General features: G+C 34.1%; 1 protein-coding gene across 6 annotated transcripts in view; it reads right to left on the bottom strand.

Moving 5' to 3' along the window:
* SBF2 (SET binding factor 2) overlaps positions 1-26,143 on the bottom strand; it is a 260,328-nt gene that overhangs the window by 91,143 nt on the left and 143,042 nt on the right. For all 6 annotated transcript variants that reach the window (XM_035550135.1, XM_035550137.1, XM_035550136.1 and 3 more), the window contains 10 exons: positions 23,402-23,534; positions 21,712-21,820; positions 20,898-21,011; positions 20,218-20,295; positions 18,103-18,216; positions 17,431-17,559; positions 16,582-16,680; positions 11,796-12,000; positions 8,935-9,044; positions 7,243-7,392 (listed from right to left, as the gene is read on the bottom strand). In XM_035550135.1, coding sequence (XP_035406028.1) covers positions 7,243-7,392; positions 8,935-9,044; positions 11,796-12,000; positions 16,582-16,680; positions 17,431-17,559; positions 18,103-18,216; positions 20,218-20,295; positions 20,898-21,011; positions 21,712-21,820; positions 23,402-23,534 — 1,241 coding nt within the window. The remainder of the gene's footprint in view (positions 1-7,242; positions 7,393-8,934; positions 9,045-11,795; positions 12,001-16,581; positions 16,681-17,430; positions 17,560-18,102; positions 18,217-20,217; positions 20,296-20,897; positions 21,012-21,711; positions 21,821-23,401; positions 23,535-26,143) is intronic.

The raw sequence follows: 26,143 nt of genomic DNA, 5'->3' as shown, positions 1-26,143 counted from the left end.
TTGAGAAGCTGAGATGGAGAGAGATTGAAGGCATGTACACACACAAATATATATTTGTATATACACACATATGCATATATAGGTATATATGGACAGCACATCATAGGACTCTCATTACTGCCAATCGTCCCCTTTTTCTTTAAGTAACGGTCTTGCACAATAGTAACAGAATCTAAGTCTGAGCAGAAGTCGCAATTACTTTTAGCTTTCCAGAAGCAAGGGCTTGGAAGTCTCCAAGCAAACAGCAATTTAGGAGGTGCCTGGCCACATAGGAACTCATCTCTGAACACCCCTCTGCTAGCCCAGTGCCAGCCTGAAAAGAGGCTGTGGGTTTCTGCTGTGCAGCTATCAGACAAAGAAATTCCCGACTAAACTGCAGAGGCAGTTTAACACAGTCTGAGACAACCACCTTGGTTGTCTGGATACATGTATGCAGAAACAGCCAGATGCCCCTCCACAGAGACTGCTGCCCAAACAAAAAGGAATTACTTGGATGGGGCCAGCTCTGCAGAGAGAGTCCTGGCCCGCAGAAGAATAGTCATGGCCATTGCTGTGTCAAGGTGGTCATTTCCCTTGGTCCCTGCAGACAAGGTAACTGCAGACTGGTCTTCTAACAGCAGTAATAAAGCTAAAAACACTGCAATGTTGAGTGAAAGTAGGACACAGGTACCTACTTTATGAATGCATACACGAACAGTCCTGCAAAGAAAGAAACTGTATTTTCTGTATTTGGCAGAAAGACACCTATGAATTGATTTTGCCTTGACTGTGTGGGCATCCCATGAGATAACATGAGTACATAACATTATGTTCCTCAGAGCAAAGAAAAGAAAAATAAGAACTGATCAGCAATACAGCCTTTTTCAATATACTTACTGTTTTGTTTTTCTAGAAAAACTATGTGAGTGCTATCAGTTCAGCCACGTGCAATGATATTAAAGTACCTTGCAGTTTCTTATAAAAAAGACATCATCAGAAAGACTCAGAAATAGCAGCTTCTTTTATGCAGTCCAGAACAGTATAGGTGGACTCCTGAAAAGTCAGCAGGATTAGCAAAACTGTTGTTTCTTCTTTGGGGGTGAGAAAACATGGATCAGAGAAACAGTATGACAAGCTTCTTGTGACAAAAATAAAGAAATAAATCTACAGTATGATATGGAGTTAAATCTGGAAGCTTCAAGTCCAAGTCTTAAACACTGAAGACCAAGAAAGGTCTTTCTTTCATTTAAATAGTATCATGACTATGTCTAACAGGATGAACAAGATCAAGGTGTTAAGAACTGATGAATTAATAGAATTAAGCGTGGCGCTGTTAAACTCCCATGATTTCTCTTCATGACAAATTTTCTGTTTCAAAATACCTTAAAAGACTTTCTAATATTGCCGCTGCTCAAATATTATTTCTGAGAGTCTCTGATTCCAGGAACACAAGTCAAACTGAGTAACAAAAGGCAGGCCATGAAATAAAAGTCTTGAAAGAAGAAAGACCTACTATAACCCTCCAAAAGAAAGATGTTTGGCAATGTAGTTTTCAACATAAAATATGAGAAATGCAAGTTCATTTAACCTTTATATTGCCAAGAATTTGAATCATATGACACACACATGGTTGATTTTCTCTCAGGAGTAATAAAATCTTTCTTGTTATTGGACAGTATTTGCAAAACTGAATTCTGAGACTGACAAGTTTTAAACTTCATCTGCTGACAATGTTATTTACATAAGAAAAAAAGTTTATGGAATGCCATTACTCTAATTTTGTATATTAAAGTTTCTTTCACAGTAGCCTGAATAGTAAATGCTAGAAAGAGGACCATATTATACCAAAGCAATACTGAAGGGTCATAAGAGAAATTCCAGAAAGAAAATTTGTCAATACTATCTTTTACCCGCTTTTGGCCATTGTCAAAGAAAAGATGCTGCCCCAGATGTATGTGTAGCGTAACCTAATGCAGGTTAAAATTTTAATTTTGCCCTGGTTGCTAGTATGACTTCCCGCCTTTGTTTTCTATACTGTAAACTCTAAGTATGCTTTTAGAGTACTCAGAATACTGTATTTCAAAGATAAATATGGGGAAAAACTTAAGAGTAGTCCTTTAAATCTCTGCCTATTACCACTATCGAAAGCCTTAGTAATTTATTAGATATTATCTAAAGTGTTAAAATTATGAACAATTTGTCTACTATTAAAGATATTCCCTCAGTTACACTAGTACAAGAGATGTGTATTCACACAGATGCAACACCAGAGCAAATCAGGACCTAAAACAGTATTGATGATTGTGTAGGTTGCCAGATTAAATCACATCATTAGAAGGCAACATCCCTTTCCTACACCTAATAACAATAATTTTGGAAGTATTTATATATTATTCAGTTTTATGTACTTTATTTCCACTTTAACCACATTTAGATTAAGTATTTCAGATGTCCTGGGCACAGGTGTTTTCCAATTTGACACATATTTGCATTAATGTGCAGCTAGGCAGTATTACTGTCCAACATCTTACACAGGAAATGTTAAATTACATCATCTTAGTTTCGGAGATTTTAAATGAAAAGTTTTATCTGTTCCAACTACCAAAGGAAGCTAGCTCATAGTCCTGCACTAATTATCTGAAGAGAATTTTTCTGCCAAAACAATTTTTTTTTTTTTTTACCAAGGCTTATTGTTATTGTTCAGTATTCTATGCAAATTGTTTAGAATGTATTTTTAAACATAAAAATTATTAGTTGTGATTATCAAGTACCCTCCCCCTATACAATGGGAGAATCTTCAGGCCTCTTTTTGCCTTTACTGCCATTTTATCAAACTAAGTGCTGCTATGTTTCAAAATACAAAGTTCATTTGCTACTGCCAGAAGAAAAACAGAGAGACAACTGAAAGTCTGGACAAGTCATGTCGATGATTTGTGACTAATTAATGGAGAGGTATGCAAATTCAACCTTGACATTTTTTTTTGGTCATTATTTCTTAATTAATATTAAATATAAAATGTGTTGCTGTAAATATAATTACTTAGAAAAAGCATTCCTCTGATAATAAATAGCCTTTTTAGCTGAAAAAAGTCAAGTATTGGCAGTCGTTTCTAACATGCTAGAGAAAAACTTTTCATTAGTGAAAATTAAAGAGAAAGAACTAGGAATTTACACATAATTCTAAATTATTCTGGAAGTTGCCTCAGTAGCAGAAAACAAACACCATGGTAACAATGTCTAGAGAAATAATTTCACGTTACAGTGCCATCTGTATGAATAAATTGCCAATCAATACACTGAGTTTTCACAACACTGTAGATGGCTTAAAAGTAATTAAGCTATATAATATATGGAACAGAACGTAATTCCTATAATTTTCTATAACAGATACTAACCACTGCTGTAGTACAGGCTGCAGAGTCTTTTCAGAGTATATGATCTGTCAGGGGAAGAATTCTTACTCAGGGAATGAAAAGAAAGTTTTTAGCAAGTGGCCAATGACTACTCGCAGGAGAGAAAAAAGCAACTAACTGGTGATTTAATTGACCTCATCAGAAGATATCTGCTTTAAACAATTAGCTATACAATCTCCATGTCATTTTGATTCTTGTACTACTAAGAATGGTCAGAAATATTTCTTACATTTACATTTCAGCTACAGTAGATCGTCACTACTTCCTGGACAAGAATAGAGACCAGTAAAGCATATTTTTCACTTCAGTATTGACCTATTGCATCAAGTCTTACCTTAACTGTATTTGTAAAGCTATCTAAAGTCTACCATATGGTTTGACATGCAACTGCATGCCTGCTAAATGAGGCAAAATTTATGAAATTCTATTGTACTGTTCCATATATCATAGGCCTATTAAAAATTTGCAGCGAGGTCCTGCCCATTTCTTTCAAACTGTAAATAGGCTATATAGTAATAGTCCAAAAGAATGTTGCACTTGGACTGAGAGCCTCAAGCTGACAAATGCCAGAGATCTGTCAAGCCCAAGTTTTGTCATCTCTAGAGAAATCAGTGAAACACCTCTTCCTTTCCCTCCTCCCAGTTGCAAAATGTCTAGAGATCAGATACTTGGGGAAATACAGCCTACGTCATCTTTCACTAAAATAACCTGAAGCAATGCTATGAGCATTTATTCCTCTTCCTTCATCTATTTTCAAGAATTGTGGTAGCGGATTCCTTACACCAGCTATAAGGAGACAAGCAACAACATACACAGTGGGATTATTAGCACCATTGTGTTAACATACCACTTTTCATCTACTAAATGAGTATATAGAAGCTCTGAAAAAGTATCTGACCTTTATTTTTATGGACTCAAGTAAAACAAGAGAGCGCATTCTATTAAAAGAAAAAAGAAAAAAAACACACGCACACAAAAATAACCAAACTAAACAACAAGGAAAACCTTAACAGTAATGAAGAGATCTGCAATAAACTATAAAGAATGCACTCTTCCTGATTTTGTAATATATGGCACTGTTCCCAGTAAGACAAAGAACTCTATACATGACAATAACACAGCTTCTTGGTCAAAAGACACTTCCATAAACAGCCTACCTGTATCTCTTGAAATACACATTGTTAGCAACAAATCACACTATCAGTAGCAGAGGTTTGGTGGCTGGAGAGCATCAGAATTCCTATCTGCATGAGCAAGTGAGCCAGGAGAGACTGGTACTTCCCAGAGAAAACCATCACACTGGGACTTGCTGCATGCACATCCCAGTTCAACCCACCACGTACAGTATGACCAGTAGAGAGCCACGGCTGTGCCCAACCTACCAGCTATCCCACGGGCCCTTCCCTCCCTCAATGGGAACACTAATATTAACAGAAAAATCTATGAAAAGACATTTGATGGCACAGTTTCTACAATTCCAATAGGTCTGTGAGGTCTTAAAGCAACACTGCAATCCATAATCCCTCAAAATTCCATCATAATTAACATTATATTTCCCTAAAGGTTGAATACATCTTCAGTTAAGACCATCTTTCTTACATTAAGTTTCCGTATCTTTTAACGGACACTGTTTAAGTTGCCTGGTCTTACGACGTGCAGCTAACAGAATTCTTGTCGCTATGGCAAGCAGCAGCAGCAAACTTAACGAAGTTCTTGATAATGTATTTTTGTCTTTAACTGATATAGAGAAGCTCCAAAATGTCACAATTTACACATTGTTCCAAATAATAGAGTTGAACAAAGTACATAGACAAATTATAAATCATGCTTTTATCTTAATAAATGATTTCATGTCATAAAAGTAGATGTACTGAAAATACTTGTTTCTAACTAGCTGCCCAGTGTCAGGAGTTCAGATGTTTTCATATTGGCTAAGCTTACTACTGAGAAATGGAAATTTCCATTTTACATTTCAAAGATATAAAAATACTACTGGGGAAATAAAAGGGTAAAAATTGTGCCCCCTTAATCTATATATTTGGTTCCTTTGCATGATTTGAGTTATATTTTCTACCTTTATTAAGAAAAATAACAATCATTGTATTTTATTTCCATATTACTTCAAAAAAATCATTTTTATGAGCATTAAGGTCCTCCTTGGGCTTTCAAATCATTGTGAAAAAAATATTAATTTTTCTTGAACAGAAAAATTGGATTTTATTGCTTTAAGAGGTGGTGTCAGTATTTCTTTCCTCAGTAAAGGAAATTTCCTCAACTCAACATTTTTCTCTGCTGTTTTGTACTATGATGCTACAAATAAAGGGGATTTGTATTTCCTTCCTTTTGCCTGAAAACCTCTCTGGATTTTTTCTTTTTTTTCACCCAGGAACAATCATGAGAAGGACCAAAATCTGTAGCACATCTAGAAAATTATGGTTTTTGGTTTGAAGTAACATTTCTGACTCTGGAATGCAGAGCAGGTGCAGTATTTCATTAGTCATGATTTTGGGCAGAGAAATGCACTTTCACAGGTAATTTTATTTTTCTTTTAACTTTATACTTAAACTTAGAACTTGGAAAAGGCCAATGGCTGTGCCAAAAACGTGCATTCTGGTAAAAGCCATGCACTTTTAGCCAGCTGACTGACATCTTCATCTGCAACATGCAGCTAATTTGACTCTGAACACCACTACTCACGCAAAGCTGAGTATTGTTCTAAATAGTAGAAAAATATCTACTGTAAATAACCAGAAATACAACAGACAACAAAACTTGCCTTGGATAGTGACCTGAGGTAGCATTTGCTCAGTCAATGTTAATTTATTTCTATATTCCTGTAAGCTGTATTTAGCACTCACCTTTTAAATATATGGGTCAACGCACTGCTGCAAAATAATGTTAGCAGTTTCTTTTTTTTCTTTTTTTTTTTTCTTTCTTTTTTTTTTTTTTTTAAGGTTAGAGGTGAGTGGGGTTAAAATATTTTGATGTCTCGCTCAGATCCCTAACACACTAACTTAGATAGCGGCAAGAGGAGGCAAATTATAACAAAGCGTGATCACATTATAAATATAAATATACATAAAATTACTGCATTCTCAGATATCAGACTGAACACCGGTATCTATAAAAAAATGCATTTTGTGGCATTGAATTGCCAACAAATATAGCTAAATCAGAACAATTATTCAAGTGAAGGTCAAAAGAAGTCATCCACATAGTTTACTCTTATAGTTAACTGCTACCAGGTTAATGTTTACTTACCACAAAATTACATAGCAATTCATTTGTAGAATATCTCAGTAGATGAACCGCAAACACCAACTAAAGTGAGTTTTTGGCAAACTAAGATGACAGAGTGAAAAGCAGTGCTACCACCACCTATTATGGAATTAGAAAGTATGCTTTCTTCTTGAAATGTGTTTGCACTTGTGATGACAAAGAAGAAAAACTTATGTTTTGTTAAACAGAGCTGTGCGTATTACACATTTTAGGAATTCAGATGAAAATGACCTGGAAAAGCTAACACCATTCATAAAAAATTATACTTAGAGCTATTACTATACATCACTTCAATACTTAACTGATACTGAACTGATTATATCTAAATTATTAATAATGGAAACAGTTTTCTTTCTGTTTTTCATATAGGCAGATCTGTACAGACCTTTGCATTTTGTCCTTTATCGTTTGAACTACAAAATGTCTTAAATGCACTGTCAGGTAGTATCTGCTACATCACTGTAGTACACAGCCCCATAATTCAATTATTTTGTCCACATCACTGTAAACAATTTTTTGATTATCATACTAACAAAAAGACAACCAAAGAACAAAACCTCGCATATTGTACCTGCAAAGCACAGTTCATCATTCGTACTATGTAGTCAAACTGCTGATGGTCCAGAATTGCTCGATTTTGTTTAACATGCAGGCTTAATTCCTGTGTGAGACAGTGCCGAGCTGCCTTTCCTTTTAGGGCTCTCAGGGCTGCAGGCAGGGTCTGGAGACGAGAAAGTCTAACTTCATTAAAATGAAATGGCACCAAAACAGTGAATATCATTCCTTCTTTATCAATAAACTGCATGCGACAGTATAGAGAACAACTGAATGATTTCTAGTCTTGGACATCAAGCTTTCACATAACGGACTCAAGCTAAATCAAAAATTAAATATTAAATTTTTTCCATTGTTTTTTTTTTTTCAAATGCATTAAATGACATCTCACCTGCATCAGCAAATAGGAACAACTGATCATGGATAGGCACTGAACAGACAGGAAATCAGAACTGGATTACTGTGCATGAAAGCACGTGCTTTATCTGTACCAGCCAGGCTAGGCCTCAAGTTAGCATATCAAGGCCGGCTAGCATGGTTTTTGATAAACAGTGAAAACCAAATAGTTTTAGAAGATGCATACCACTCATAGTACTGAGGCCACAAGACTGTTATGCAGTTTACCCTAAATTAGGGCCAATAAAATATTTATACCAATGCTTTAAAGATGTATCAAGTGCTACATCAGTGATTATCAACTGTGGCCCTTTAGAGTAGATTTAACGTACAGCAAAAGATAAATATCAAATGGCAGCTTATTGTCAAAGGATAAATTTACTATGCTGGCGTACAAAAAAACACTACTGAAATTTTCTAGGTGCCTGCAAGTTGAAAGACATCAAGAACTACTGTGTTGCACATGCATCAAAATTCTTTCAGGACAGCCACACATTTTATTAGGACATTTCTTGTATGTATTTTCATAACGTTATCTTGTAAATCAAGAAACACTGCTTTCCTATCTTGAACTGCATAGCCTGAGAGATGTATACAGATGATACTCTGGGAAACTGAAAAATTTCTGAAAATAATTTTACTATCATTTTCATACACATAATTAAATTTGAGTGAAAGTTTGAGTGACTGTTCTGGAATCAAAATTATAAAATTATATGGACAGAATCAAGAAAAAGGGGCAGCATCTTACCATGAAAAAATAAGGATGTTAAGGATGATGACAACTTGTACATTTTAGCAAAAATGGACATACCAAATATTTATATTCACCTCTAAGTTTTTTTCAAATTATTGATTTTTAAAAATAGCAAAATTAACTGGACTGAAAATTTGAAAGAACATTGATTGACAAAGAGTCATATTCAAAAGAACATTGGTTGACAGTGAAATGCCTATGTATACTTTTTGTTACATTCCTCATATCAACACTGTCAGAAAAATACATACCTTTTCTGAAAAGAAAAAAATGTGGACAGCACTATTTATGATGGTAATATAAATTAGCAAAAAAAAAAAAACATCAACATGCAGGTTTCCAAATCGATATGCCTCATATTACACATAATATTGCATTTAGATAAGTTTTAGTGTTTATTTCATTCACTTAAATTATTAAAATAATAGTATTTGAAATATAAGACTTCAAAACAAAATTTGTTGTTATGAGGTCAGTCTCCATTTGACACGCTAACAGAGTTAATACTTACTTGGGAAAGTTTAAATTTAATTTTATTACCTTTAATTTTATTACCTTTTCAGTCTCCAAAAACTTATTTTCAAAAATGAATGCGATGCAGTTTCTAACAACTTCCAGCCTTTGTGCACTATTGAAAACTGTGCTTCCTTTTTCCATTATGGAAACTATCACAGAAAAGATGAATATACATCAGCAAATTTCTTCTGCAAGAGTCACAAAGAATACCAGAATGTTCTTTAAAATAAAAAAATAAATAATGTGCCCTCCATTTTATTCTGTTAAGCAAATATATACAGATGGGAACATAGAATTTTTTTTTTCTATACTACCTTCATGAGTGCTCTTAATTTCAACTAAAGCAGTAAATTCTCTTTACTACTTTCTTCCATTTGTTTCATACAGGCACAAGGAGATTCCAACCTCAACTAGCTAACATATTAATGAAATATATAAATACAAATTAATAGAGAATACATATTTGCATGCATATATAAATACACACACACTTCTGTAGTGAACTGCATACTCTTGTACATTTCATGTGTAGCAGGAGATAACTACATTGTTCTGAAAGAATTTGTTGGCCATGCCAAGAATTCTGTAACATGGAATAAAAACTAACAGACCTGTTCTCTTTTCTAGATTCCAATTTGTTGAGATACAATGATTATTTTCTTAATGTGGTGTTTTTTTCTGAATTTCAAGAAAAATCAGAATAGGAGATCTAGCATTCTTTTTCTCTATTTAGTATCAAGTAAACAGAATATAAACATAGAATATGCCCTTTTTGTAGATAACAATGCGCTCTTAATATCCAAGGATTTTGATACAGAGGATAGTTGGGAATAAGAGTATGAAAGTTATTTCTTGAAAAAACATAAAACTGACAAAAAGATATACTTTTTAAGAAAGGAAACTTTCTCTTGCACTTAGCCTGGAAATACTTTTAAAGAAAGGCAGCAGAACAGAATATCCTTTTAACTTTCAGTAGCTAACAGATTCAATGATCTAGTCAACAGCAAAGGCAGGTAAATAAAGTTTACCCTCTTGTGACGCAAAACCAAAGAGAAACAGGCCTGACACAGGCCTCAAGAGGCCATCTAGTTCATCCTGCTGTCCCTAGACTGGATCAACTGTATTTATGTCATTCCTCATGTTTGTCTAATAAGTTCCCAAAGTTCTGTGATAACAGAGACTCCTTGGCTTCACAAGAAATCCATTCAAATGCCTCACAATCCTCATTTTACCAAGTTTTCCCTGACAAATAACTTGACTTTTGTGCTGTAATTACACCCATTATTTCTTATCACTACAGATAGCGGTAAGATCCCTCTTTTTAACAGCCTCTTATGTAATTGAAGACTGCTACTATGTGTCCCCTCAGTCTTCCAATTTTCAGTCTAAACAATTCTCCATCTTTCCTCGTAGGTCACATTCTCCAGAGCATTGGTCATTCTTCTTGCCTTCTGGACTCACTCCAACAGAACCAAAAACGGAGACAGTCTTCCACTGTCCAAAAATGGATACAAACAATCCAGCTGAGGTCTTATTGAGAACAATGAAAGGATTTCTCCATGGGGTTCACTGACTGTACTCCTGTTTATACATTGTACTAATATGTTTGTATTTTTTGCAATAGCTTGACATTGCTGGGTCATGTTTGCCCTATGACCATTATAATCCGAAAATGAATTTCTGAAGAAATGTTGTTTAGTCAGCTGATCATGCCTATGCAAGAGCAATACTTTATCTAAAGAAAAACAGTAGAGAAGGACAGCATTCAACAGAGACTACAGACTCTAATTTTCCAAGGTTGATTGGAACTTTAATCTCCTTCTTCAATAACTTTGCAAGCTCTACCACCTTCATGTGTCCTGAAGGTTTACTAAATATACTTGTTTCTGCCATTATCCAGACTGATGAATATGATGAATCGAGGTTTTTGGGGTTCTAAAATTAAACTGAGAAATGTGTACATCTGCTCTTTATATTTAGATACCTATATATATATTATCATTACATATGCTTGTTTGTTCTTTATCTTTTTCCAGAGATTTCCACCATCTTCCACTAGTGCCAGATGAGAAACCTGAACCTTCAAAGATTGTTTCAGCCAGCCATACAATTAACCTATGGTGATATTCATCACAGCTAGACGAAGAAAGTACCTAACTTACTAGGCTCAGTCCAACTGAGACCAAATCCTTTACTGTTGTTATTAATTATGCCAATCGCACTCTAGATGTTTCACTTCTTATTGAAGTCTGATGCAAGAGGGCTTTTAAAACTGCAAAGGCAAATGAGTAAGTCTATGTACTGAAGTTTGCAGTGATTGCTAAAAATACCATACGAACATGAAATTGTAGAATCACTTATGTTGGAAAAGACCCTGAAGATCATCAAGTCCAGCCATCAATCTAACATTACTAAGTCCATCACTAAACCATGTCCCTAAGCTCCATGTCTACACGTCTCTTCAATATCCCCAGGAATGGCAATTCCACCACTTCCCTTGGCAGTTCATTCCAATGCCTACCAACACTTTCCCTTAAAGAATTATTCCTAATATCCAATCTAAACCACCCCAGCATAACTCGAGGCCACTTTAAGTCCAACCACTTGTCACCTGAGAAGAGACTGACATCCACCTTACTATAACCCCCTATCAGGTAGCTGTAGCAAGAGATGAGGTCTCCCCTCAGCCTCTTTTTCTCCAGACTAAACAACCCCAGTTCCCTCAGCTCCTACGCATGTCTAGTTTTCTAGTCCTTTCACGAGCTTCAATGCCTTTCTCTGAACATGTTCCAGTAACTCAATATCTTTCTTGGATGCAACACATTGCAGCCATGCTGATTATATATTCAACACATGAGATAGGATGACAAACAGGTAAATTAGTGAACAAGTAAACATACCAACAGGGGGACCTGCTGGAACGACGCACTTCTTGTCTCCCCGAGTGGCAGGGGGGGCGCCCTGACTCCTTGCAAGGCCTTCCTGGAGCAGCTCCTGCACTCTGCACTCATTGATCTGGGGAAATGGGAGGATGTGAACCCTCAAGTGGGAGCCCTCTGTGGGCCGTGGCACTTTCTGGAATGCTATGTGGGGATTGGGATTTTCCTGCAGGCCAAAACCAAAACATTAAACACAAACATGTTATGTTTTGTTACCAGCTGCCTCACTCAATTTCATCACTGTTTTGTGTATCTGTCACACCTGAAAGATTAAGAAGCCAACTAATACAGCTGACTAATATCATGTTTCAAATTCACATCACCTTTGATTCATTAACTCTAATATTTCCAACCTCTTTAAAGGTTTTTATAAAGTTATTGTCAACATCCAAATTAATTCAAAAAAGAAAGAGAGCAAAAGAATATCACTTTTTAACTTAGGTTGCTTTTATGCAACTTAATGAATATTTAGGACTTAAGTAGAAAATAGCATGACAATTAGCTTCTACACTAGAGACAGGGTTGAAAAATATAATATACAGTCTCTGCACCAAGCATCCAGAAACATTCTCATCTTGGTCAAGTCTACAAAGTGAAAATTCATTTTCATATCATGTTTGAAACTGTGGCCCTCCTTCATTAGGTAACATTTTTGTAACTTCTGCATGTCCCACAAAATATGTTATACAATTCACTGCTTGCACTAAAGAAAGGAAAAAGATTAATACAGTCAATCAAAGAGAGGAAACAATGGGTACAAATTACAAGGAAAATAAAAAGAAGCTGTAACTTCAGATTTTGGGATGTTCTTGATGGATAGAAATCACTATCATTGCAAAAAGTCAGAATTTCCACTGCAAAGAGAGATGTTTGTCTACAGTGATTTTTCACTGTAGAGTGCTTTTATGGTCTTTGTTTTCTTTTTCTTTAAAAGAAAATGTAATAAGAAGCCCCAGAGAAAGTTTTTATCTTTGCTTTTCACTTTTCTTGAAGAGATCCCCAGAATAGGAAAAAAAAAAAAATAATAATAATTCAGTTTCACATCACAGAACACTGCCATACTTATTCTACCAAAATAATTGCTCCGTCTGCTAAATAACCGTTCCAATACTCGTCTTGGTCTGACATTATTGTGCAATACTGCAGTACTGAAGACAGTGCCAAAATATGTTCTGTACTATACAACAGAGATGTTGTGTGTGTGATATTTTACTTCTTGCCCTGGGTTGGTACGTATTTGTCATACCAGATACAGTATCAGGGCACAGTATGTTCCTATATGTGGACACAAATCTTCTGCCTCTGGTGGTCAGCAACTATAAAGACCATGTACACCACAAACCACTAAATTTCTCTTAAATGCCTCCACATTGACTTCAGCATGTGTAAAACACACTTCTCAGAATGACATCCTGAAGACTGCAAGATATGAAAATGCACTGTTTCTTTTATTTTTTCCTCAAATGCTTGATGAACTTCTCTCACTTTTTGTTTCTTTTCTGGCTTCAGGTTGTACCTTTTCCAAAATTACGGCAGAGATTAAAATGTACCACAAGGGTTTCACCACCATTAAGAGGATTACATCTCATGTTTTGAGCAGTGTAAAGTTGTCAAATAAAACAGGGTATTTTCTTCTCTTAATTCATATAGAAGGGATTGTCATTAGTCACGTTTGAATTTACTCTGTTTCAGTTTGATTCTATGCAGTTGGCTATGTATAGTTGCTAAAGAGCATTATGCAAACAATTAGGTTTCTGTTGTAAAAGCATAACTAGATTGCAACACAACTCAGAATCAGGAGTTAGCCTGATGCTTTCATTTACAGAAGTAAAAGGCAACAAGGAGACAAAATGCATCAATTTGAGAAAAAGCAGTCTCAAACTGATGCATTTGGTCTCAGATGTAGAAAAACAAACCAGCTACTTAGCCATACAAATTCTCTGCACAGGAGAGTTTAATGAAATGAGCCAAAAATCTAGCTATGAGGAGGATGACAGCAGCAGATGCCAAGAGCAGCAAGGCAGAGAAAAGAAACACAACCTTAGCGGGAGGTAACAGATGACATATAATAGGAAAAAGCCAGAAAGGGAAAATAACTATTTCACGTTCCATTTAATTGAACAGAGAGGTCCAGAGGAAAGATCTAGAAAGAGTTACTTTTATCTTGGACTTCAAAAACCTAATGCCAGCTGCATATGCAATGACATATAGATCAGCAACGTAGGTCTAATGCCTTCAACTACTGAAGCAGTATATGCCACAAACTTGTCTAGATTTTCCACTTGCACCAGCTAGACTAATACAAACACTATCTCTCCCCAATGAACCTTTTCCTCATATATATCTAGACTGTCCCAGCTACAACTAAATGACTATTAAAATTGGGGAATAAGATATCAAAATATGTCATGCAATGTGATTTAAATGAGACAGCTCTAGGCATAAGTTTTAGAAGCAATGTTACTTATCACAGTGCTTTATTCAAAGATACGTAACTATTAAAAATCTGACTTTTTAAATCATTAACTTGGTGGTAGTGAAGTAGTGGCTGGTCAATCGCAATGGTGTAAGGAAATCTCATCATAAGAACAGATGAAAATGAGTAAGTCTTGACACTGATTTTAAGAAATTATGAGAAGTTGCACATATGCAATCATTTATGCTTTATAGGTTCTTTCATTCTAAAAAAGGATCCATATACACTAGAAAACAAATCCAAATGTTCTTCATTTCCTTTGTAGTAATTTAGAATGATAATAACAATTATATTTTTAAAAGAAATTTCCTATATTTATGGGACAGTACTGCAATAATCATATGCTTATAACATTATAGCTCCAACACTTGTTTAAAAAAAAAAAAAAAGATAACTTGATTTTAATGAAACTTAAGTGTGGTACTCCTGATTTTTTTTCTGCCATACACTCTGCAAATTCGAATCCACACATCTCTGCCACCTGATCAAAAAGAACCAGACTACTTTACTTGAATATTGCCCATCGACTTTTAATGAAACTAATTGTCATGAATGCTGCAGGAGTGTCAACCAATATACCTCCTGACAGCATTAATTTGAAATAAAGACATGAATTTGGAAAAAGCACTTTGGTATACAAAACACTGTTATTAATTTAGTAGCATGACATTTAACATTTATTCTGAAGCTTTTATTTTAGGTTACATAATTTTAACTTGTAATAGAAGATGATTCCACCAGTACTTACCACTAATAAGGATAAGAAGGTAAGCCATGAAATAAATAACATTTTATTACAGATTAAATGTCATGGATGAAATGAGTCTATGTAACAAAAATTCTCATGTCTGACATACCTCTACATTTTCCACAAGGTACATTCACTTACAATAATTCTAAGACATCAGTATATAGACATCAATTTTAAAATACTTTAACAAGTATGCTATACCACAAATGGACAAGAGACAACATTTCATACACACTTCTAAATGTGAAATGTTTTCAGTCCACTAAGATATATTTATTTTCTCTTCTAATGTCTAATATCAACAAGGGAGGTTAACCTGTGTATCAATTCTTTCATTCATTCAAAAAAAAAAAAAAGCAGAAAGGTCATTTGACAATTTCAGTGGAAAAAAGAGATGGCTGGGGGAGTGGTGAAGAGCAAATCCATGTCTGAAGAGATACACAAATTCATCAGCTAAGGACAATATTAAAAGTCAGACTAATCTCAGTTCACACTCCTCACTATTCACACATTCCACTCAGAATACATAGATGTAATTTTTCATCCAACACCTACAGACACAAGAACTGCTGAATGCAATAGTTGTAAAATTTTGGATTTTCTATACTAAGATATTAATCTTATCCAAAGCAAAGACTGCACTAATACTGATGAAATGCTCAAAAGCAATTCTTTTTTGAAAAAAACAACAACAAAAACATCAAAACAAACAAACAAACAAAAACACCCCAGAATTCAGCAGCAGTTAGTAATTCCTGTGTTTTTTATAGCAGTGTAGTTGTAAATCATAGCTTTTGGGAAGTGGGATAGCGAAAAGATAGGGTGATAAAGGTGTTGACTGATTGCAAAACAGATATTGCTCTGTGGAGTCTGAACAACGACAGGAAGTGTGAGGGGGATGGAGATTAGCTGATGCCAAATAAAAGAAGCAAACAAAATGCCCTATCAAATAGAATCTTAAGAGATTTTACAAAAGCACTGTACAAGATAAAGGCATGATAGGAAGGAAAGAATGAAACTGGAAATGGTATTTCAGGAAACCCAAAGAGTTCAAGAAACAACATGTAAGAAATGGGATAGTTAACACTTGCTGAGAATGGAAATCATGGAGCCTGGGTTACACAGCAGGAGAGATCTGCTGGAAAAATACACCATGTCAAACTGGATGTATGGTTTTCATAGGTGAAACTGTTGAGAAGTAAGAAGACATGTTTGGCACAGGCAGGTTGCAGCAGAGAAAATAACAGTTTATAAACATTACGTGAATACACACTAAGAAAACAGTATGCTAAGTAGTACTAAGAGCAGTAGGTAAATCAATATTAGCATTAATATAGCAGTCAATATATTGAACATCCTTAATGTATAAAATTGTTGGTATTTAAAGTTCCAAAGTCTTCAGTCATAATGCAGATAACTACCACAAGCAGTCATTTCTGTTTTCAGACACTGGATCTATCTCAGACACATGAACTTCTAGTGTTATCAATACTAAAGTGCAGTAGGTATAGTAAACTTACATTTTTGAAGAGTTGTTCTGCAAGTTCTCTAACATGTTTTATCATTTTTGGTGGATTACCTTCCTCAGCTTTAATTCTTTCAACTTCAAAGGCTACCAACTTAAAAAAAAATAAAAAGAAAAAAAAAAGAAAAATGTTTATGATTCAACTAAAATAATTTATTGCCTGTTTAAATTACAAAATGTTAATCTTAATTGAAACTGAGAAAAAAGGAAGAAAAAAAAAAAGAACAACCTGCACTGTCACATTGATCTAGAACATGAGATTCTTATAGAGCTTCTGCTGCCAGAGTCTAACCTAACACAAAGTCCTACAAACCTAAAACATTCCTTTAACGTTTCTAATATTATAATCTACATTTCTCTAATGCACTGCTACTATGCAAACTCTATTTGTACTGTACATTCAAATAAAAAACAGCACAGGAAAAGTATGGTACTGCTTTTTAACAGAAAAAATGTTTGTCCCAGTTGATTTTGTTGGGTATGTATTTAATTTAATATTTCTTCATTACTTTTTCAATGTTTTAAGAATGTAATTAGATTACTCAAAATAATTCTGTACTAGCACATGTGATTCATTATAAATTTCCAAACCTGACAATAAGAACAGCATTATCATGACTTACACAAATGTTTAACTTCATACATATGAGCAGGGCACAGTTTTATAAAAGTAAGCTAAAAATGCATGTTTAGTAGAAAATGAGAATTGAGAAGATTAGCATAAACTTTATATAACAGATAAACTTTATATAATAGACAGTTTGGAAGCATTTAAGTTTTTCACATGTTAAAATGTCATTGGTACATTTTAATTTATTTGGATTAAAAACCAAACAGTTTTCACCTCATCAAAAAGGTCACAGGCTCTAAAGGGAGGACCCCTCTCTGACACAAAACCAGCAAATGCCATTCCATTGAGAACTTTGGTTAGAAAGTCATTTTCAATTAAGCCTCGCTGGCCCAAGAAGGCTGCCTGCATTAGAGATAGAAAAGAATGCAAGTATTTTATCAGCATCATAAATTCAACTATTTATGTATAAGCAACTATATATTTTCATCAGCTTATAGTAATATGAGGTGCTTTCTAATGAGAAAGTTTTTATATTACATAAGATGTCTTTGTACCTAAATTCAGGAGTGAAGTAACAATATTTTGATGTACATGTTTTATAAATCTCACAGGTAATAAAACTGATACTTTTAAGTATTGTCTTGTAGCAACATATATATGTTTTCAAAATTCCTTGATGATCCATCAAATGTTTCTTTATATTAAATTTTAATGTTAACTTTGCTTCATCTTTATCACTATCTCAACAATTACTCCCACTAAAATGCACTGATATAATGCTATGTCAAAATTATATCCTTGTAAGTTGATAAATTTTGGCATGTCAACAGCAACTGTAAAAAAAAAAAAACTGAGTTTTTTTAAACACTTGTTTAAAAGGCAAGCACCTGGGGATAAAACAACACAAACAAATGCTAACTAAATAAAAATAACTTTCTCTTTTACCTTGTGGAAATGAATGACTGGTTCAGCATGAATTCTGATCAGCTGAAGGCATGACCGGTATCCTTGGAAAAGTTGTGCAAATAGCCTAAGGAAGATTGCTCGCACTTCTTTATCCTGCAAGATGTAATTGAACATGCTGTCAAAACATTTTCATTTCCTAATTTTTTCTACACCTTGTATAAAGCTATCTGATAAATGCCTACAAATTTGCCAAGCAGTGCAGCATGTGAAGTGGAGATATGTGCATGCATACAAAACTATCTGATGCAAGCAAGGCTACAGTTTCACTGACCTGTCTCTGGATGGCAATACAGATGGTAATGATTATTACATATCCACCCTGTCGCTCCTGTTGCTCCTTTTTCACACCTGCACATTAGTGTCAGGGTAATCAAGAGTAGCTGAGTGGTCACGTGGAAAAACCCAAGAAGGAACCAACCTGAGTGCAAACTGATGCCAGTGACAGAAAAAGGGGTATCTTTGCCTGGATTTATTCCTTCAAATAGGGCAGCTCTGCAGCACTACAAAGGCAGTGCCACTGGAGCAGGCAGGGGGGCAGGGAGCCGCAGGAGTCTAAGCTGGCAGTGGTGCTGGGAGCCTGGCTCAGAGCGTGGCAGGCATCATGCTGCGCAGCCAGCTGCGGGGACTGCTCTGAGTTTGCTCAGCTACTTTTTTATGACTCTTCGAACTCAAATCTTCACGTGCCAATCTAGTGCAGCCAAAACAAGCCAGGGTTAGTTTAAAATGTTTTAAATAGTAGATCTTTAAAGTCCTGGTTAACTTTGACTTAAATGAGCAGGGGAATGCTTAAATAAGCATTGAGGGTTTAGTAGAAACGATATGAACAGATGAGGGCAGACTTGGGACAGGGACATCTTCAGCTCAAATACACCTAAAAACATTGTTCAAATCCTCTGTCACCCACATTATTTTCATTCTACCTCAAGTATCTAACCAGACCATGGCCATGTCTAAAACGTGAGGTCCTAGAATTTGTTTTAAAACCTCAGGTTTTATGGCATCTCGAACAAATTTTTCAACAAATTTCAACTTGAAAAATTGCAAGCAGCAAAGAATATTAGATTATCAGATCGGGTAAACAGCTGATGATCTAAATCAACAAGTTAATCTAAATTAAGTAAGTTAAAGCTTGCAATAACTTTTTAAAAGAACTAAACATAGGGATCTGTAAGATTCCATAAAGCTGTCCTTTGTGAATATTTTTCTAGATGTGTTGTCTGATCATTGTTATTCTATTTTTACGTTATTTTTGTAAGGACTCACTTTACTGAGAGACATTCTAGGTTTGTTTGGGTTCAAGTTCCTCTCTAGGATTTTAACACATTCCCTGACTTTTTCGACATCTTGAAAACATAGTTATTTCTTTCAGATTTAACAAAATTCATATTTTCATATAAAATGACATTAATTTATAACTTCACTGTCCAAAATGAGATCTTAGCTGAATTCTGAAACTAGTCTAAGTGAAATTTGGATTACATTTTCTGTCTTCATCAATGAAACCACAATCTTAAAGCAACAAATAAGAACTATTTTTATATATATATATATATGTATCTTGTACCACGTAGAACTTCACAGGTTCTGAAATACACTTACACAATAAAACCAAAATATGTTCTTAAATTGAATTTGCTTTTGGATTTTAGTTTAGACTACCAACTCCAGTTCAATTCTACACATTCTTGCAGGCTAAAGCAAGCAGGTTTACCAAGTTATTAAGTTGTCATGGCTTTGCAATTATTTTTAATCCAAGTTAACTAGATTTTAGTTAAAAAAAAAAAATAACTATAGACAACTGTGTATCATTTTATTTAGGTTGAAGTTCATCAAAGCCAAAAGCAATATTAAAAAAAACATGGAATTCATTTCCCAATATGTTCAAACATATAATATAAAATACCTATCATTATTAGATATCAGAACGCTGCTACAGAGCAGAATGCAAAGTCCTATGCCAACTCTTTGCTCTACCAATAATACTGTAAAGGATATGGAAGAGAAAACACAAAGTCAAAATTCTTAAAAGAAATTTAGTCTAAAATTTCAAGGGTTTTTTGTTTAAGAAAGTCAGACATAACATAGAAATCTTACCAGCATTTTTGTGTGTGATAAAGCTGTTCGTGGGGGAGGGAATGCATAATCTGCTGTTTCCAAATCAGGATGCAAAACCTAGAGAATTTTTAAAATAATTTTTTCCCCTCATTTTGCTGAGGCAAGAACAATTTACTTTTTCTGCTTTCTCAAAATAATATTTACTGATAGTAAATACTTCAAATAATCGATTGAGATAAATTATAAAGACTTAATGGAAATAAAGGTGGGGTTAATTTCTCAAATTCATGTTTCTACATGTAAGCTAGTTATCAAAAACTCCTATTACAGTCAATGAATCTAATTAACAGAGTAAAAAAATTTTTTTTTTCCTAGACAGAAAACTCAACAGCTTTCTTGGGTAATTCCTTATCAATCACTCTCAGATATTAATAAAGAGGCATTAGAGAAATAAACTTTAAGAATTTCAAATGTACTATTAGGAAAATCACTACCTTCCTCTTAAATAGGGAAAAACCTTATTTTAGTAGTAAGTTAAATTACTGATGATGTTAACTCTAACTTCAGATCATAAATTATTCTGAAAGGAGTGTTGGCATGTATCATAGTTTTAAATCTCACATTTCCAGTGTGTTTGAAAGCAACTGAATACCAAAATTCTCTTTTCTTGCTTTTAAAAGAGGTGAGAGAATAGAAAATGGTTTTCTGTCAAAACATACTAGAGAAAGTGCCATCTGAGTCTGATGTAGCAGTGGCTCTGGGAGCTGAGAGAGATGAATACATTCAGGAATTTTAATTGTGCCTCCATCCAGGTCTGCAATGATTACATCTAACTGTAAGGGACAAAAATATTAGTGGTTGTGCTGTGAGCATTATCCTGTGAGCACAGTTTAAAAACACAACAGTGGAAATTTCATGATCTGCGCATAAATTAACATAAACAAAGTAAAACAGTACTAACTTTAACATATAGAATGCTTTTGTGAAAGGAAATGCTCTAAATACTTCAAATTACTGAACATAGCTGTGAAAAATGAATGGAAACCCAACTCCTTCTTGATGTTTCTGTGTTCAGTGATTTGGGATATTGAATACTCTGTTTTCAAAAAGACACAATGATGACAACTCTTTAAGTAAAATTACATGTTTCTAGGAACCTCTGTAACCCTGGTTCAGGTTCTGAAATATGTATTTAAAAGTATGAATAAAATAACATAATTGGGAATATATTTGAAAATACCAAATTATTTGTTCATATTTATGGCTGACATGACAAAGCTGGAAATAGATCCATTCCTTCCCATCCTGCACTGGAATCAAATAATTTCCTTCTTCTACTTTATAGACTCAAAATATTTATAGAAGAATTAATGATTTTCCTTTTTTCCTCCTCGGTCTTATCAAGCCTTCTACAGTAATATTTTAAAAGTATATGAATGGTTCATACGAACATCTCTGAAGTATGGAAAATCTCTGCAACTAAACATCCTAGATAACTCTGTGACTATGAATATTCTAGGTAGACATACTTACAAGTTCATGAATGTCATTACGAAAGACAGAATGTACACCAATTATGAAAGGCGTTGGCGAGCTGAGAACTTCCAATAGCTGTGCAGGAAGAATTGGAATATAGGGATAACTGTGAAAGAATAAATAAAATAAAATAAAATAAAATAAAAATAAAATAAAAGTTTCTGACTATTTCTTTGCATAGCACAGCTTATATTTTTTTCAATCTTCCTGCTGCAAATTAAATTTACTATAAACAACTTTTTCTTTTTTTTAAGACAAAAGATGAAATACCTCTTTATAAAGTACCTGTTAAAGGAATATCTGTGATGTAAACTCAGAAACTATTATAGTGTCTACAATTTCTTATATAAAATGTATTTTGCAAAATAAAAATCAATTTATATTTGTAATGTTTGTGTTATACAGATATTCATCCACAACTTTCAGGTAATTAGGGACATTAAGGTTGCGGATAATACTTTCATTTTTCAAAACACTGCTAGTTTTTGGAGAGAAAGCTACAATTCATCCTTTCATAAAATATTATTAATAAGAAATCTCAAGGTGAAATCGTTCACTTTGATACTGAAGTAGCAGCTACATGTTATAAGAAGAACTATTTCAGATACTGTTTACTTGATTAAAGTTGTCAATTTGAAAAAAATAAGTCTTTTCATCAGAGCAACATTAAAATCTGGATCTCAATCAATGCATTTTCAACTCCTAACTGATAATTATGATTAAAAATTTACATTCATTACTATTCCATCATATAAGCAAACATATTCCAACTACTTTCCATTTTTTTCTTTCTTACTCTATAATGAAAGTATGTCCACCCAGGAAATATTTTAAACAAATAAAAGACGCTACTAAAATATAAGCTTCTTTTAAAACAGATGAGTAAGAATTACATGTCTTTTTGCTTAAAATCCAAATAATTTGACATTAAGTTTTCCATTTCAGAAAGCTGGACTCAGTTATGACTTTTTAGAGAGGATCAACTTGTTGATTTAAATTCATTCTCTGGTGGACATTTGTCAATGACTTAAAACTGTGTTACAAGTTAATACAGATGTTATCTTAGAATCAAAGAATCTTTCAGGTTATAAAGGGCCTCAGGAGATCATTTAGTCCAATCTTCTGCTCAAAGCAGGGTCAAGACTGAATAAAGACCAAGTTGTCCTGGGCTTTGTCCAGTTGGGTCCTGAAAACCTACAGGGACAGAGTTTCCACAGTCTTCCACTCTGTTCCAGTGGTTAGTTATCCTCATAATAAAACATGTTTTCCCTGCATCCAGTCAGAAACCTATCCCTCTGCTATTTCAGTTTATGACCACAGTCCCTCATTCTCCTGGCACGTACCTCCTCTTACTTATTGGCACACTGCTATTAGGTCTTGTCCAACTGCTTCCTTTTCCAGGCATTTACTCATCAATTATCACTATCAAGTCTTACCATCTGACTGATGCTGTAAGTAGGGTTCTATTGTATTTATAGGTAGGATGTTTCTCCTTTCGTTGTTTCCACTGTCTTAACACAATCAGATTTTCACTGATGCGGTGTACAGCTTAGGACTTTTTGATTTGATTGTGAAAAAAACTCAGCTTATTTGAATAAACATAGCACAACTTTTGTTAAAGAGAATGAAATATGAGTTATAAATATAAAACGAGTCAAAGAGTTCAGAGATTCACAGCTCAACTCACCTATATTTGAGGGGAAACATCAAAGACTCCAGAGCCCTACAGGCGTCACTAAGCCTCTGAAAACTTGCAGAGTGAAAGAGAACCTTATTTTCTGTAAGCACGGCACAGAATAAGCTGAGTACATTTTGGATTCCTTTAAAAAAAAAAAAAAAAAGCAAAGCAAAGAAAAAGAAAATATAACAACTTGCCAAAACAAGACACAAAACTACATTAAAATGTAACCATTTTCTGGAGGAATTTTCAAAAAACCATGTGTAAATGCATAAATCGCCAACGACCAAGTTTTTCTACCTTTCCTCTAATTAGCGTAGCTTCCTTTCTATTTCTCAGGTTGCTAAAACACTATATGAATATATTTCATATACTTCTACATTTACAATATATTGTAACTCCCTTTCAACATCACTTTCAAGAACTTCATCATCTCAGCAACACTTAATAATGACTTCAAACAGTACTATGTGCATCTTCTGCATAGCCTCCTCTGTATCTAGAACTCAGCTGTGGTCACTGATCCATGCTTAACTTCTAAACCTTGATATAAAATCCATGAAAAGAAATCATACTGCAGAGCTCAAAACCAAGAAAGAGACAGATTTCCTAGTAAACACACTCATGCTTTATCTGTGAAGAGCACTGTAGGAGTCACAAGGTTAAAAAAGGGCAGTAAGAGTGTGCATGTCATTTCGAAGGATCTGTTAAAGAAGAGCTGACTGCTTAAACAAGCCCCACTAGATTTAGAGTAAGACAGGTGAATCAGATGATGTTTTTGTTTGTTTGTTTAAAAAAACACAATATAACTTTTCTAGGAGATCCCTATTTCCCTATGCTTACAGGGAAAACCAAAAATATACTTCCTTTAAAACAAAAGTTCCATCCTGAGAAACAGACACGTCTGAGATATGCCAAAATTTATGAAATTTCCTGAAATATTCTGGAATTTATGATGGTTCCCTGAGGATATAGCTTTTGCTATCAGTAAAATAGCCTGTATTACCTTAACAAAACTACTGCTTATCTTAAAACAATCTTCCCAATATGAAGTGTGACTACTAAGAGCCACCACAATCATATTATAATTAACACTTCATTTTGCTTTAGTATTTTTTATTTCATGTTTTGACTATTTTTTTCCTCTGTGACGTTAAAATTTTGCTTCCTATAAAGGACAAGGATTCAGAGAGGATTCTTGAGAAAAAGACTCAGGTCTTAGGAGGAAAAAGTCAATAACATAAAAGCTTGTTATTTCGAACTCTGTTCTCCAGGAATCTTAACAGCCACCTCATGAAATCAAGGCAGAGATTTGAGAGGACTTGAGGATGGGAGTCATGGAAAATCTTAGCAAGTTACTGTTGCAAATACTTACTATTGCCTTTAGCAGCATAAATAATACTGTGCTAGTATAAATCACACTGCTTTGCAATACATGATGTAATGACAGGGTTCAAGAAAAATCAAGTCTGCTTATGTGAATCAAACACCACTCCCCAGCAAATGGTTAGAAGCTAACTTGAAACAGGGTCCTTTCTTGTATGCAAGCATGTATAGATTTGTACTCCACGTTAGAAACTGTTGCCTGTACAACATAAATATTCACTTTTGGTGAATATAAGCATACAACTTTGGTAATTATCTCAAAAAGCCTCTTACAATTCAAATATCCATAACTAAAAGATTATTGCAAGAGGTGGTTTTCCACTCTGTACATCTTAAAATCACAACCTAGGCTGGGAGTTATAAAAACACTGAACATGACAGTTACAAAACATTTTCTGGATATTATTGACTACACAAATGTGTATTTTACAAAAAATAAAAACATTCATGTAGTGAAAGCATTCAACTGGAAAATCAACCTTTTTTCTTGCAATGTGACATTCTCTCATTGTGGATTATAATGATTCAAGAGTCTAGAAGAAATATCTTAATTCTAATACTTTTAAAAGTCATAAAAATTATCCAGGATCAACATCATTCACTTGAGATCTCTTCTAAATGTAGGATTCCTCATCAGATATCAAAACAATACATGGTTCTAAATAGTACATAACAATTGAACACTTAAAATTATATATACATATATATATATATATATTTTACTAACAAAATGCATAAATGAAGCGGAAATCAGCATTATTTGTTTATGTACAAGGACACCTGCAAGAACTTCTTGGCATCTGAAAATTGGTCTTTTTAAAAAGGTACACATATAGCCTTCTTTCTAGTGCCAGAACAAAATATTATGATTAAATTCAAAGTGTTATGGTTAAATTTATTTCTTGTCCTATTAAAAACAAAACTGAGAACACAGTGGCAGTATAGCATGAGATCACAGGTCTCCTAGAGACTAATAAAATGACATGCTATTGTATATCTAATATAGATAATCTTCATGCTCTTTTATAACATAAACCTGTGTATCTGTTAGATTTTTATTTTTACCACTGTAAGAAATGGGTTTTGGCAAGTGTCTTCAATTTACAGAAAATTCTGGACATCTAGTACATATAATTTTTTTTATTTCTTACTGATTTTTTGAAATGGTTTATTTTAAGAACCAAGTTCATATATACTATATCAGAAGACATCAAAACTCAGCGCTGAGGTTCAGTTATTCAACTCTTCTACTTAATAGAGTATGATCTTGGTAACCTGAAAAATAAGGTCTTAATTTCCATAAAATAAACGAACAAAAAAGATACAGCAACATCAGGTTTGTCATCCGAATTCAACTACAGTCCT

This window comes from Cygnus atratus, chromosome 5 (genome assembly GCF_013377495.2).
Source record: "Cygnus atratus isolate AKBS03 ecotype Queensland, Australia chromosome 5, CAtr_DNAZoo_HiC_assembly, whole genome shotgun sequence".
Lineage (NCBI taxonomy): Eukaryota > Metazoa > Chordata > Aves > Anseriformes > Anatidae > Cygnus > Cygnus atratus.
This window is presented reverse-complemented; position numbering and strand designations above follow the sequence as displayed.